General features: G+C 43.3%; 1 protein-coding gene across 1 annotated transcript; it reads right to left on the bottom strand.

Annotated features, from left to right (window-relative positions):
• Positions 1-8,325: 8,325 nt before the first annotated feature.
• On the bottom strand, positions 8,326-12,438 carry mad2l2 (mitotic arrest deficient 2 like 2). The gene is made up of 8 exons (XM_080832068.1): positions 11,863-12,438; positions 11,641-11,759; positions 11,377-11,448; positions 10,817-10,917; positions 10,403-10,497; positions 10,013-10,086; positions 9,684-9,776; positions 8,326-9,176 (listed from the first exon to the last, which is right to left on the bottom strand). The coding sequence occupies exons 1-8, from the start codon at positions 11,900-11,902 to the stop codon at positions 9,135-9,137; spliced, it is 636 nt and encodes a 211-aa protein (XP_080688194.1). The 5' UTR covers positions 11,903-12,438; the 3' UTR covers positions 8,326-9,134.
• Positions 12,439-14,996: the final 2,558 nt, after the last annotated feature.

The following is a 14,996-nucleotide window of genomic DNA, read 5'->3' as shown; positions in this document are numbered from 1 at the left end:
ACCCCCTGGTACCTCACTCTCCTAAAGGAAAAGGTAGGATCGATCTGTCTGTCTGTCTGTCTGTCTGTCTGTCTGTCTGTCTGTCTGTCTGTCTGTCTGTCTGTCTGTTTTGTTTTTGGCTTTTCTATGCCTTTAATTGATAGGTTAGTGAAGAGTGGGACAGAAAATGAGAGGGAGAAGAGGTGGGAAGAGGACTGGATAAATGACATTGGGTCTGTCTGTCTGTCTGTCTGTCTGTCTGTCTGTCTGTCTGTCTGTCTGTCTGTCTGTCTGTCTGTCTGTCTGTCTGTCTGTCTGTCCGTCCGTCCGTCTGTCCCTCTGTCTGTCTGTCTGTCTGTCTGTCTGTCTGTCTGTCTGTCTGTCTGTCTGTCTGTCTGTCTGTCTGTCTGTCTGTCTGTCTGTCTGTCCGTCCGTCCGTCTGTCTGTCCCTCTGTCTGTCTGTCTGTCTGGTGTGTCTGTCTGTCTGTCTGTCTGTCTGTCTGTCTGTCTTTCTGTCTGTCTGTCTGTGTGTCTGTCTGTCTGGACCTTGGGTGAGGTAATGGTAAATAGACAGAGGGCGGGCTGAATGGCTGTCTCAGTGGGGTAAACAATCTTGCAGCGTGCCACTGTAATAATAATAATAATAATTCATTTTATTTTTAACACATTACCGTAAATGCTATCCTATAAGGTTGTGCGAATCCAATGGTTTTTAGAAGATGCCTTCACTCGAAAGTCATGTTTTGTGAGACACCTGTTTATTATAGTTAGCAACCTTCTGTTTTGAACGCACCCAGAGATATGCGATTTCTGACAGTGACTAGAAGCTGCTTTGAGGACAATTTATCAGACGATGAAAACTGAGTGTTAAAACAAGTTAGCCTAAGAAGCCAAATAACCATTCAGATAACTTGATGCAGATGCCACAAAATATACAGCCGCGGAAAAAATTAAGAAACCACTTTGAAATTATCAGTTTTTCTGCAAATAAATGTTCTAAATGACAATTTTTTTATTTGAAATTTGGTAGAAATGTTGTCAGTAGTTTATAGAATAAAACTAAAATGTTCATTTTACTTTAACTCAACTCACTTCTGAAGTGGTTTCTTAATTTTTTCCACGGCTGTATGTGTTCTCCTGGCTCTAACTGCCATACCCACAGGCTGTAGTGTGTGTATTAGGCAGACTAGCTTTCCTTTATATTCAGGGTCTGTGGTGTGTGTGTGTTAGGCAGACTAGCTTTCCTTTCTTCTCTCTTTGCACACAGGAACAGTCTGTGCTGAAGCTCGGAAATGAAATCTCGCGCCTGTCCAGGTTTGAGAGTGAGTGTATGAAGAAGGAGAGTGCGAACACGGCACTGTGCGAGAAGCTGCAGCTGCGACAGACCAATGAGAATGTGGTTCGAGCCCAGGTGCGTTAGAGTCTGGAATGCACTGAGGAAAAATTATTCTTCAATATGTTAATGTTGAAACATTCATAGGAACAGTTTATTTGGTCTTTTATTTGAGGATGAGATTGATAAATGGTGTGTTTTTTTCTGTGCAGGTTCCATAAAGAGTGTTTTGTTCATCTTAGTAGCATTTGTAGAAGTGCTGCTGTTTCCAGCTTATGGTTGTCAGATTACCCTCTGCTGGCTGTTTATGGTATTGCAGGCAGAACTGATCCTGGATCTGACTGAGGAGGTCAGACGGCTGCGCAGAGCAGACGAGGAGCTGCAGCAGAAGAATCAGCACATTGCTGACCTACAACAGGAAGTGACACGCCTGACGGAAGAGCCACTGCTGCAGAAGGACCTCCATGTGTCTTGCATACAACAGGAAGTGACACGCCTGGAGGAAGGGCCACTGCTGCAGAAGAATCAGCACATTACTGACCTACAACAGGAAATGACACGCCTGACGGAAAGGCCACTACTGCAGAAGGACCTCCATGTGTCTGGCGTACAACAGGACGACGTCCAACAGCACAACCCTGACCTACAACAGGAAGTGACATGCCTGAGGGAGGAGCCACCAGAGTGGGAGGAGCCCCCCGCTGAAGCAGGAACCACATTTATGGAGATGGAGACTACACAGGAGGCAAAAAACATTGTCTTCATTCTTTAACTATGAAGTGGTGTTCATGACATAACAAACAAATGAATGAATGGATGGGTGGATGAATGAATGAACTATTGAATTTATGAATGAATTAATTAATAGTTTAATGGCGTGTGGATGATTGGGCGATGAATGTGTAAGTGGTGATTAAATGTCTATGGGGTCCATGCAGTAAGTACGTGTGTCTAACTTAACTAACTCAGAATAGTGTGCTGTCTCCACAGAACCTTCAGACCTGCCGGTCAGGACTGCTCTACAGTAAGGGAGATGAGCTTGACGACAACAAAAACAACGACAAGCTCTCAAATGCCGAAAACAAGCTAATCGCTTCCCTGGAGAGAACCAATCAGGCTCTGATGGATGAGCTGGAGGAAGCCAGAGCCAATCAGAAGATGTCGTCGGGTAGGACACGAGACCAAAAAAAACTAACTATGATGCTATTTCCTAATTTCCTAATACTCACTGTAGGGTTCTTTGGATGGAACTAGGGGCGGCAGTAGTAGGTAGAGAAGTCGTTAAGTAATCAGAAGGTTGCAAGTTCGATTTCCTGTCGAAGCGTCCTTGAGCAAGACACTAAACCCCTTATTGCTCCTGATGTGCAGTGTGCCATCAGTGTAAATGTAAAATGTGTATACATCCTTGTAAGTCGCTTTGGATAAAAGCCTCTGCTAAATGGCTAAATGTAAATGTTCTTTGGCTGGAACTTCACTGGTTCTCCACAGGTACCCTCTGTTCTATGCGTAGAGCCCTGTCTGTTAAAGAACATGAGCTCCTCACTGTCCATGCTGAGCTGGAGGACCTGAAGAAAGAGCTGAAAGACAGGATGACACAACTACAGGCCATGTCCCGCAAGGTACTACCCACACTCCTAGAACCCAACTACAGGCCATGTCCCGCAAGGTACTACCCACACTCTTAGAACCCAACTACAGGCCATGTCCCGCAAGGTACTACCCACACTCTTTGAACCCAACTACAGGCCATGTCCCGCAAGGTACTACCCACACTCTTAGAACCCAACTACAGGCCATGTCCCGCAAGGTACTACCCACACTCTTAGAACCCAACTACAGGCCATGTCCCGCAAGGTACTACCCACACTCTTAGAACCCAACTACAGGCCATGTCCCGCAAGGTACTACCCACACTCTTAGAACCCAACTACAGGCCATGTCCCGCAAGGTACTACCCACACTCTTAGAACCCAACTACAGGCCATGTCCCGCAAGGTACTACCCACACTCTTAGAACCCAACTACAGGCCATGTCCCGCAAGGTACTACCCACACTCTTAGAACCCAACTACAGGCCATGTCCCGCAAGGTACTACCCACACTCTTAGAACCCAACTACAGGCCATGTCCCGCAAGGTACTACCCAAACTCTTAGAACCCAGGTGAAATACAGAACAGAACAGAACAGAACACAACACCACTCTTAGAACCCAAGGGGAAATACAGAACAGAATACACCAACACTCTTAGAACCCAAGGGCAAATACAGAACATAATACAGCACGGTCCATAGCTTTGTAGAATGACCACTGTGGATGCCAACTCCTTTGTTTCCTGAATACATTCTTCAGTTTTCCTGCTTGCGTGATGGGAAGACGAGAGACGAGCTGATGATGACTCTGGAGAAAGACAACTATTCTCTGCGGCAAGTAAGAACCTGACTCAACTCACATGAACATCCTGTTTTTGAGGAAGCATGAGCTTTTGTTATTTTAGCTTTGTTTCTGAACTCAAGCTTTTGGATGAGATGAATTATTTGAGGAACATCACTGGCAATCAACAACAGTCTTTTCAGGCTTTTTTTTCTTTTTGTAATCTTATTTTATTTGATTTAATGTATCCAATTTACTTCAGTCTTGATGCCAAGGACTCAGATAACTTACCGTCCATGGGACTCTTTGTTTAGCGATCAAATGTTTTTATTTAAAAAAAATGAGTTCATACTTAGAGAGTAAAAAAGCAAAACAGAACAAACCAAAAACATACGTACCAAATAAAATAAATAAAATGTTAATGCGAATTCCATATAAGTGGCCAGAAAGACAAGGTAGGAAGAAAATAAAAACAACATGATAAAAATACAAACCCATACTGTCCATGGGACTCTTGGGACATAAAAAAAATCACATTCTGTTTTGAATTGTGTTTGATTCTGTTCTGTTCTGTTCTGTTCTGTTCTGTTCTGTTCTGTTCTGTTCTGTTCTGTTCTGTTCTGTTCTGTTCTGTTCTGTTCTGTTCTCTTCTGTTCTGTTCTCTTCTGTTCTGGTGTCTTGTGGAAACAGCTGGTGATGAAGCTGCAGGCGGGGTCGTCCCATAGAGACCAGGGTGTGATGAAGATGAGTCAGCAGGTGCGTGAGCTGGAGGAGGAGGCGAGGGTGGACAGGCTCCTGAAGAGCAGGCTGAGGAGCGAGGCTAAGGAGCGCGAGGAGGCCATGAAGGAGCTGCAGCACCACATCAACTCCACGCAGGTCACGCTGGAGCAGCTGCAGTCTAAGGTACACTAGCGCTAGTCGCTTCTTTAAACGTCAGCGCCCCATGAGCAGCTGCAGGCTTAGGTTCACTAGCGCTAGTCGCTACTTCAAATGTCAGCGCCTCATAGTAGGCTGAGGAGCGAGGCTAAGGAGCGCGAGGAGGCCATGAAGGAGCTGCAGTCTAAGGTACACTAGCGCTAGAAGCTACTTCAAGCGTCAGCGCCCCATGAGCAGCTGCAGGCTAAGGTACACTAGCACTAGTAGCTACTTCCAGCGCTAGTGGCTACTTCCAGCGCTAGTGGCTACTTCCAGCGTCACCGCCCTTACGAGGTACACTAGCGCTAGTAACTACTTCAAACGTCAGTGCTCCATGAGGTACACTAGCGCTACTTCAAACGTTAGCGCCCCATGAGGTAAATCAGTGCTAGTAGCTACTTCAAGCGTCAGCGCCCCATGAGCCCCATGAAGTACACTAGTGCTGGTAGCTACTTCAAACGTCAGCGCCCCATGAGGTTCATCAGTGCTAGTAGCTACTTCAAACGCCAGCGTCCTATGAGCAGCTGCAGTCTAAGGTACACTAGCGCTAGTAGCTACTTCAAACGTCAGCGTCCCATTAAGGTACACTAGCGCTAGTAGCTTCTTCAAACGTCAGCTCCCCATGAGGTTTATCAGTGCTAGTACCTACTTCAAGCGCCAGCGTCCCATGAGCAGCAGCAGTCTAAGGTACACTAGCGCTAGTAGCTACTTCAAGCGCTATAGCCATAGGCGGAGATCCCGGGGGGGACGTGTCACCCTACCATAGATTTGTCCCCCCCAACAAACATCGGGGGTAAAAAAAAATACTTTTTTTTTCTTTTGGAAAAATATAGTAATATGAAATAAACGTGTTGAGTGTTGAAAAATCATGATCCCCCTATTCCTCAAAGTGGTTTGGTACATTTGGTTCATTCTGTTTCCAACGGGCAGGGCTACCGACGGCCAGGGTGCGATTTGTCCAAAAACCAGAGGGGGGGATGGTTTTTTTTTTTATCATGAAAAAAAAAAACAAGCAATAGATAGGCCTAATTCTCTTCATATACATGCATCATATATGTCTATGATAATCGCTGCTAGACGCTCAGTTCTTGTGCTCCCTCTCATTCACGTTGAAATACTGAAACCGAAACTGAAACTTTGAAACTGAAACGCAACTGTTTTGGACAGAACTCGCTAATTCAGTGAACAAAAAATAACCAGAGGGGGGGTAAATCCCCACCATCCCCCCCGGCAAATTGCACCCTGCCGACGGCTCCGTGTGTCAGTCAATCTGCCCAGTACACGGTCAGGTGGTGAGATTGTTTCCTCCTCTGTCCCCTGTCACTCCCGCTATGATGCACGATATGTAAAGAGATTTACCTCATTCTCGAACGCAGTAAGAACATGTAGAGAAGAAGTTTTTCTAAACTCCATTTACGAAGTTCCAATTGATATGTACAAGTATACATAAGTTTAATAATGGATTGACATGACAACGTGAACGTTTGCCGATAACACACGCATTCCGGTTAATGCTAGTTAATAAACGTAGGTCTACAACTCGTTAATTTAACAGATTAGTTAAATTAACTGAAGGTAAATTAATGTCATTATTTCCTGCGGTCCAACTCACTTTTCCACACACACACGCATACACACACACACACAGACACGCATGCACACCCTGTATGCCGCCTGCTCATACTCACAAACACATATACAATGCTGGTCTCAATGACATGGGGTGACAGTGGTACAGTAAGTAGAGAGGTCTTATTGTAATCAGAAGGTTGCTAGTTTTTTTATTTAGCAGTTTCTGCTAGCCTCGACTGAAAGTGCTTTGGGTCAACTCCTGTTTAGTTTTTTTAAACATACTATAAAATGTGACTTACTGTATGTATGTGGGTCTAACTGTTGACTGTGTGCTGTCCTTCAGTATGAGAGACTTCGTATGAAGGTCATCCAGGCTGTCTACTGTCTGTGGGTCTAACTGTTGTCTGTGTGCTGTCCTTCAGTATGAGAGACTGCGTATGAAGGTGATCCAGGCTGTCTACTCAGCTCCTGGGGCCCAACCCCCTCAGAAGGAGATCAATGATACTGCTATTTACTACACCATGCAGGTACAGCTATTTACTACACCATGCAGGTACAGCTATTTACTACACCATGCAGGTACACAGCTATTTACTACACCATGCAGGTACAGCTATTTACTACACCAGGGGTTTTCAACAGGGAGTCCGTGGCCGTATTAAATCAAGTCCGTGGCCAAATTTAAGCAAGTCCGTGGCCGTATTTAAGCAAGCACAGCACCCTGGTGGTTCGTAACGGGATTGCAGGGGTCCGCGACATGAGCCTCAGTTGATCAGTTCACCATTGATTTTATTTATTTATATAAATTCGCTTTGATATTTCAACACATTTCACATTACTCTTGAATATCGTGAAAATATCGTCTTATAGGCAGATTAACTGTGCAGGGGGAGGCGTGCAGGCACATCAGTGGGCCGTGAATTACTTTTTAGTCGGAATGGTGGTCCCTGGGACAAAACCAGTTGAAAACCCCTGCACTACACCATGCAGGTACGGAGCATCACCAACCTGTTCATCTCACCTGTTCACTCATGTAGAATTCACAGAACGCTAACTCATTTGAATGGCTTAATGTCTTAAACCCCCCGTTGAAGACAAACTCTGGATGAGCCAAAACTGATTACACAGGATGCTGACTCATGATGAGCCAAAACTGATGAGTTCTCAGGGACGTTGACTAATTTTAACGGCTTTATGTCTTCAGAAAAGTGTGTGTGCCCTTCAGCTTGTGTATGAAAGACTGATTGACTGTGCAGATGTGTGTGTGTTTGTGTTTGTGTTGTTAAACAATTTTATGGGCTTCATGTCTTCAGAAAATCATCGACGACCGGTCCAAGTTCCACCAGAGGCTCGTGCAGAAGGGGGAGAAGGTCCCGAGCCTGGCCATCAACGACGCGCCCAACTGCAGCGCCACCCCCGCGGGCAAGAGGGGTTTATAAAGGGTTTATTAAGGGTTTATAAAGGGTTATGGCTATTTTCCACCGCCCTCGGTTTATAAACATGAGTTATGGCTATTTTCTGAGCAAGAGAGAGGATGACCTGAAATAAACCTGAAGGAAACCAAGAACCTGTGTGCTCTGAAATAAACTTGAAGGAACTTAGAACCTATGTGCTCTGAGACTAGTTCCTGTTCTTCCTAGGTGTGTTTGGAACCAAACTCTGTAAGGAACCTTTAATCACCTCACTATTCATAGGACAATTTAAATATAAAATAAAAACAAAGCAAGCAGATGAACAAATATCAGCAAATATTGATGTAGAAATCACATGCTGTCATATGACTGTATTTACATTCATGTAGTTGAATATTATATTAGTGCAGAGATAGTTTCTGCTCTGGTGATGTCACTTCCTGGTCACTCTCTTTCATGGGAACACCAGCAATGGATGAACAATCAGCAGCACATATTTATACATCCATGAAGGGGAGTGAATGGTCAGTTTTAAAAAGTTTTAAATTGAAAGTGACAAAAGATTCTGAAAAGTTCAGTTTTCTTTTCCACACAGACAACAAATGGTTCTATAAAAGTCTACTTTACTTAATTGATAATCTGATCTGTTAAAACACAGGAATGTAGGTGAAACACTGAAATTGGAGTAATTAATATGAATTTATTAAACATTTTCAACTTTAATGTAACACTCTATGTCAAATATCGTAATTTTCTATTTCAAATATTCTCAACTCTTAATAAACAAATGTTTATGATCTCTTAAAGCATCACAATAAACAGACATAAACTCTTCACAAATGAGCACAACACTATAACATTCACTTTCAGTGAAGACACATCCTTGTCCTTGTTGAATTGTAAACAAACATCTGCAATATTCAATGTACATACACACATATACGCATACACGCATACGCGCATACACACATACACACATACACCCATTAGAGAACGAAATATGAAAAGAAAAACAACACAATTTCAGGTTTAATGATATAGCGTGATCAAGATTTAGGGCTTAAGAAGGCAGTTCATGGTAAAACCAGCTCGTCCGCATCAGAACACACAGAATAGTTTCACGGCGTCCTTACATCCAGCATTTCAAAAGACCAAGAGATTTCAAAAGGGGGAAATTTAAGCTTCAAGGTGAAAACATCCAGGCTTAGACCTCTTCTTAGATTCATCAGTTGAACATGTTTCCTGTTCTCCGTCGTTAACTGAGCTAGGATGTCTTCTCCGTGATTACTTGAGCTAGGATGTCTTCTCCGTGGTTACTTGAGCTAGGATGTCTTCTCCGTGGTTACTTGAGCTAGGATGTCTTCTCCGTGGTTACTTGAGCTAGGATGTCTTCTCCGTGGTTAACTGAGCTAGGATGTCTTCTCCGTGGTTACTTGAGCTAGGATGTCCTCTCCGTGGGTAACTGAGCTAGGATGTCTTCTCCGTGGTAACTTGAGCTAGGATGTCTTCTCCGTGGTTACTTGAGCTAGGATGTCGCCGTGGATACTTGAGCTAGGATGTCTTCTGTGCTCTTTCCTCCACATAGAGCTGCATCTGAATGGAGAGCAAAAACGGATCAGATGCATCCACTGTATACAGTATGTTTAGTTTATGTACACAGATGTATTTATAAACATTGATTTAGAGTATATATAAATATAAGTTTCTATGTGTTTCCAATAGCTCAGATGCATCCACTGTATACAGTATGTATATTTAATGTTCACAGATGTATTTATAAACATCGATCATCTACTCTTCACTGGTCATGTTTATATGTACTCATCATCATCATTATTATTATTGTTATTATTATTATAATAAAGTTGTTTGTCCCTTGTCAGACATACATGCCTATTCATGACTATAGGTCTTTGTTTTTAACACTTAATTTTATTGTTTTTATTTTATTGTTTTTATTTCATGTATATACTTATATTTATTTTGCTAAGTGTGTTTGTTTATTTTAGATAATTGTAGTCTTCTCTGCACTCAAAGCACACTGTGTCTATGTATAACATATGAAATGTGCTTTATAAATAAACTTGAACTTGAACATACTTTCACGAGGTCAGAGGTCATGGTCTTGAGTGGGATCAGTCTGGAGCCCTGCATGTGCACCTCCTGCTCATCCGCCACCATCCAGGGAAAATCCTGGAAAACCACAACAGGGAACGCTCAACACGCATGGCTCAATCTGACACATACAAACACTCGGAAAATCCTGGAAAAACGACAACAGTCTAGAACATTATATTAAAAAAAACATTTGACATAAAATCATTCGAATTTAGTATTTAGTTAAAAAATATTTAACATGGAATATGATTTGGGCCCTTAATAATAGAGTTTAATAATAAATATTTATGTTGGTAGATCCTGGGGCAAACCTTAATCACTTGTATTTTCTCCATATTTCTTGTGGCAGCCTCCCTCGTGTGGACCAGCACAGTAAAGGTACAACCTGCAAAAGAATCAAATTACAGTCATTACAGTTACAATGCCACCATCTTCATTATAGCCATTACAATGCAACCCTCTTCATTCATTACAGTTATATAGCCATTACAATGCCAGAATCAGAGACCAAGACTGCGTTATAATATATCAGTATCATAATCAAAAGCTGTGTGGTATAATAGCTTAGCTTAGCACTGTAGTACAGTCAGTATCAGAGACAAAGGCTGCGTGGTATAAAATATCAGTATCAGAATCAAAGGCTGTGTGGAATAATAGCTAAGCACTAAGAGTCAGCTTCAGAGCCAAAGGCTGTGTGGTACCTGGCGGGTTGTTGTCCAAAACAGCATCACACACACTGATCTTCAGTATCACGGCCCGCAGAAGCTGCTCCACATGTGACAGCAGAGTCTCTGAGCTACACACACACACACACACGCACACACACACGCACACACACGCACGCACACACACACGCACACACACACACACACACACACACAATTACAGGCAATGCTATTGGCAAGCAGGTTGGATATGGATAGATTTTCATAGGTGAGGTACAGAGCTACATGCATACATTAAGACAAGATAAACACAACCACTGTGATGATGGTACATAATAGATACTTGGGTAATAATATATGGATTTTATAACATAAATTACATTTTAAAATTTGTGATGGAAGTAGGTGTATTGTAGTCAGACACATTTTGTTTTATTGTTGCACACTTACCTAATGGAGAGTAATGGAGGCTGTGAGATCTCAAACACAAATCTCTCCACTGGGTGGCGCTCTTTGTCCATGATGACAATGACTACCTTCTCCGCTTCATTCTACAGGACAGAGAACAACAAACCTCAAGGGGTAGTCATACACAACCCCTGTCCTGTCTGAGAAACTGTACGCTGACATCACGACCATATAATGACCAATCAATGAACTCTTAATCAATAGTGGTTTTGGAGTCCGTCTCCGTTCCTATGAAACAACTGAAACACAGCTTCTAACCATCGCTAGATCTGATTGGCTAGTGTCTAAGGGGAATGACTTTCAACAGCCCCAAACCTTTCCACTAACTCATAGAATGGGTTCAGCCTATGGACTACACTGGGGATGCACAGAGGCCTTTACATTAGTAATACATGCAACCATCTTTGCCTTTACAAGAGTGTAATGGTGTGTTCACTAAGGGAAATCAACATACAATTTACCTGAGAATAACAAGTATGTTCGATCATTCATTCTGCATTCCAATGTACTGTCTGAGGACCTGATGTGTTCCACGGTCTTACCTTTTCAATTAGGGGTTTCACACAGTGAAGAGTGTCTTGGATATACTGGTTCAGTTCAGGGTGGCATGACATCTGGTTAATTGGAACAGAATACCAAAAAGAAAGGAGTTTAGAAAACGTTTTTCATGCACACTAAAACGATGGAGAGGTTCAAATCGCTTCATGTAGCGCTGCATATGGAGTGATTTTTTTAAGATCACAAAAAAATCTGATCTGGAAAGCGTGGTTAATTCCTGCATAGAAACAAACAAAAATATTCTGAACCTGAACGGGGACGTTGTATTTCTTCTTCTTCTGAAAGATTCCCGACGGGTACACCTCTCGGACGTACAGGATGAGATGAATAGCAACCTCCAGAAACTCGCATAATATATCTGCCACCACTGCAAAAGCAATCAACACACACAGATACATTATAGGACCATCAGTGGTACCCTAAACAAAAACGACAAGGCCTGAAAGACTATTTAAACAGCGGCATCTTACCTTGGCCAAAATTAAGATCCTGTCGCGTTAGCGTAGTCATCCTTTAGTCAATGAAACTGTTTAATAAGCTGCGAATTCGATCTAACGTTACCTAACTGACTGCAACATGAGGTATTTTCTACTGATAGCAGACTGGAAACGGCTAACGATTGGCAATACCTTTGGAACAACCAGGGAGAAAATACGTGAAAATTAGATTTGACGTTAGCTATCAAGCTTGTTAATTAACGTTATTGTTAATATAAGACTGGAAGCAACGTTCGCAATGCACGGAACCAAGTGGGGCTAATAGCTTACTTCACATTACGTTTTTGGTGAGGCAAACATTTGCTCCGACCTGGAAAAGCACATATTTTAAAACACTTTAAATAATTATCCTAGCAAACGTCTTCTAGCATAACGCGATCCAGTACACAAGTTAGTGAAATCTTGAAAAATACTTCCAATACGCGGTCATTTTCAACATGTTTACAAATCCTGGTGTCGCTTAGGAATGACGTAAGAGACGAGCGATCAACCTCTCTTCTTTTTGGCGCGAGCGCCGCCTGTTGGCCTTTAGTGAAAACAGCGGTATGGATTACTATGAAGATGATTTTTATTTAGTAGGCCTAGAGCAGGGTGAGAAATAATCTTCAATTAATTATGCTCATAATTCTAATAATGAGAAATTATATGAATACTCCTGATTTGATTATCTAGGCTCAAGCCATAATTAAGTAACATAGGCCAACGGGTTTGGCTATTCCTGTTATTACTTTAACAGCCTACCAGGACTTTATGTGAAACTAAAAGGTTTTACAACAATCCTGCACAAACTAGCGTGGGCATGTGCAGGCTAGGTCATCATTTAGTATTTGACATGACATGCTGTCAGACACTCCCCGACACACATCGGAACTTTCCACGCGTATTCAAGACAACCCAATAAAACAACCTGCACATCATCCAACAACGTGTATAGTCTCCTGTAGGCTTGGTCATGAGCTTGCATTTAATAATCACGGAACAGCCAGTCCGTTGGCCTTTTCACCGCCATGAAGAGGCAGAACAACTGAGCTGCGCTATCAGCTCTGACCGGAGACTACGCAACACTTTGGAATTTGGTCAGAGGTCTATCATGCTGGAGCGGTAGTAATAAGCGGCATAAATAGCCTACTTCGGGGACAGAGAAAGCGAGCGCTTGAATTTAACGAGTTAACTTTTTCACCCAGCTGCTGCGGGACACGGATATATAACAGCAACACCAGACTGACGCTCACATAGCCTGCAGGTTACGCAAGCGTATCACATATCATTCGTGAGTATAGTATATTTACATGTGTCTAGACACATTCATTGTTAATCTGAATACACACCATATGCAGAACATAGGAAAGAATTCACTTTAAAATCACTTGTCTCAGTTTTCAAGGTGCTTTTAGTTCAGTCACAGCTTTAATGTAAATCAAAGAGCTGACTTTTCAACGGTTGTGAACCGGCGTAGGCTACTTGATACATGGTTTGAATGAAATTCAACTGTTTAAGTGTAACCTAACTGAGAGCAACTATGATCTCACCATGCTTGACAAAGTTGGACTTTGGTCACAGAGGATTTATGTGTGTGCGATTGTGTGGGCAGGAGAAAGAGGAAAAAAGTGTTGCATTAGCCTACACATGTCTTGCTGAAGGCCACAGAATATTTGTGTTTCTATTTGTATCTAACCCCTCTGCATGTTATTCTTATCGATCCAGACCAAGTAGACTGATGAGTTGCGGTCATGGAGGCTGAAGATCCTAACGTTTCCTACAGCAGGTGGAATGAGGATGTTAACCTCAGCACCGCACAGTCCCAGTCCAGCTTAATCAAGTAAGCTCTCAAAGCTCCTTTAACACTCAGCCATAGTTATTCTGCCTGATACATACAAATGATCTCCCTCTTTATTTCTCTTTCACTCTCTTTCCCTTCCTCTCCCTCTCTCTCTCTCTCTCTCTCTCACACTCTCTCACACACACACACACACACACACACACACACACACACACACACACACACACACACACACACACACACACACACAAACACACACACGCCAAGCAACATTTACACTATTGCCAAAACAATCTTGAAAAGCGTCTGACCTTTAGTTTACCATGGTCATTGACTGGGTGCTGAGGAACAAAGCTTTGAATAGTTTAACTTAAGCCCCATTAGTCACTGTGTGAAGCAGTGTGTGTGTAGTGGGTACCTTCACCTCCAGAGCAAACACATTTAATCATCACAGCTAACCCCAGGTCACAGGTCAGGTGGTGCAGATGGGATTTTTGAACTGGGGGGGGGGTAGGGTTAGGGTTAGTTAACTGGGGGGGGGGGGGGGGGGGGGGGCGCTAACATCGCCTAACCAGCTGTGCAGAGTTATTAACTGATGATTGTCGCCTGCCGTAGGGAGAGTGGTGGGGACTGATCAGGTTCACTATGAATCTGGGGGGGGACATGTCCCCCCCCCCCCCCCCCGTCCCCAGTGCTATCTGCACCCCTGGGTCAGGGGCAAGGCCAGGAGGGGTCAGTGAGTTTCACTGAGAGACGGTCCAAAAAGGTCAGTGTGTGTGTGTGTGTGTGTGTGTGGTTTTCTTACCTAATCTTAGGCTGACAAACAAAGGCAAACTTGGTGAGCTGGAGGATTTAAGTTTAGCGGCTGAAAACTATTGCCATTCACCTCCACGTCACACACACTAGTGGAGTGGGTCATCGAAGGAGTGAGTCTCAGACTATTCACCTTCACGACACACACACACACACACACACTAGCGGAGTTGGTCATCGAGTGAGTCTCGGACTATTCACCTTCACGACACACACACACACACTAGCGGAGTTGGTCATCGAAGGAGTGAGTCTCGGACTATTCACCTTCACGACACACACACACACACTAGCGGAGTTGGTCATCGAAGGAGTGAGTCTCGGACTATTCACCTTCACGACACACACACACACACTAGCGGAGTTGGTCATTGAAGGAGTGAGTCTCGGACTATTCACCTTCACGACACACACACACACACTAGCGGAGTTGGTCATCGAAGGAGTGAGTCTCGGACTATTCACCTTCACGACACACACACACACACTAGTGGAGTGGGTCATCGAGTGAGTC

The sequence above is a fragment of the Sprattus sprattus genome (assembly GCF_963457725.1).
Source record: "Sprattus sprattus genome assembly, chromosome: 2".
Taxonomy (NCBI): Eukaryota; Metazoa; Chordata; class Actinopteri; order Clupeiformes; family Clupeidae; genus Sprattus; species Sprattus sprattus.
Note: the sequence above shows the minus strand (reverse complement) of the source record. Positions and strands in the feature narration are given on the sequence as shown.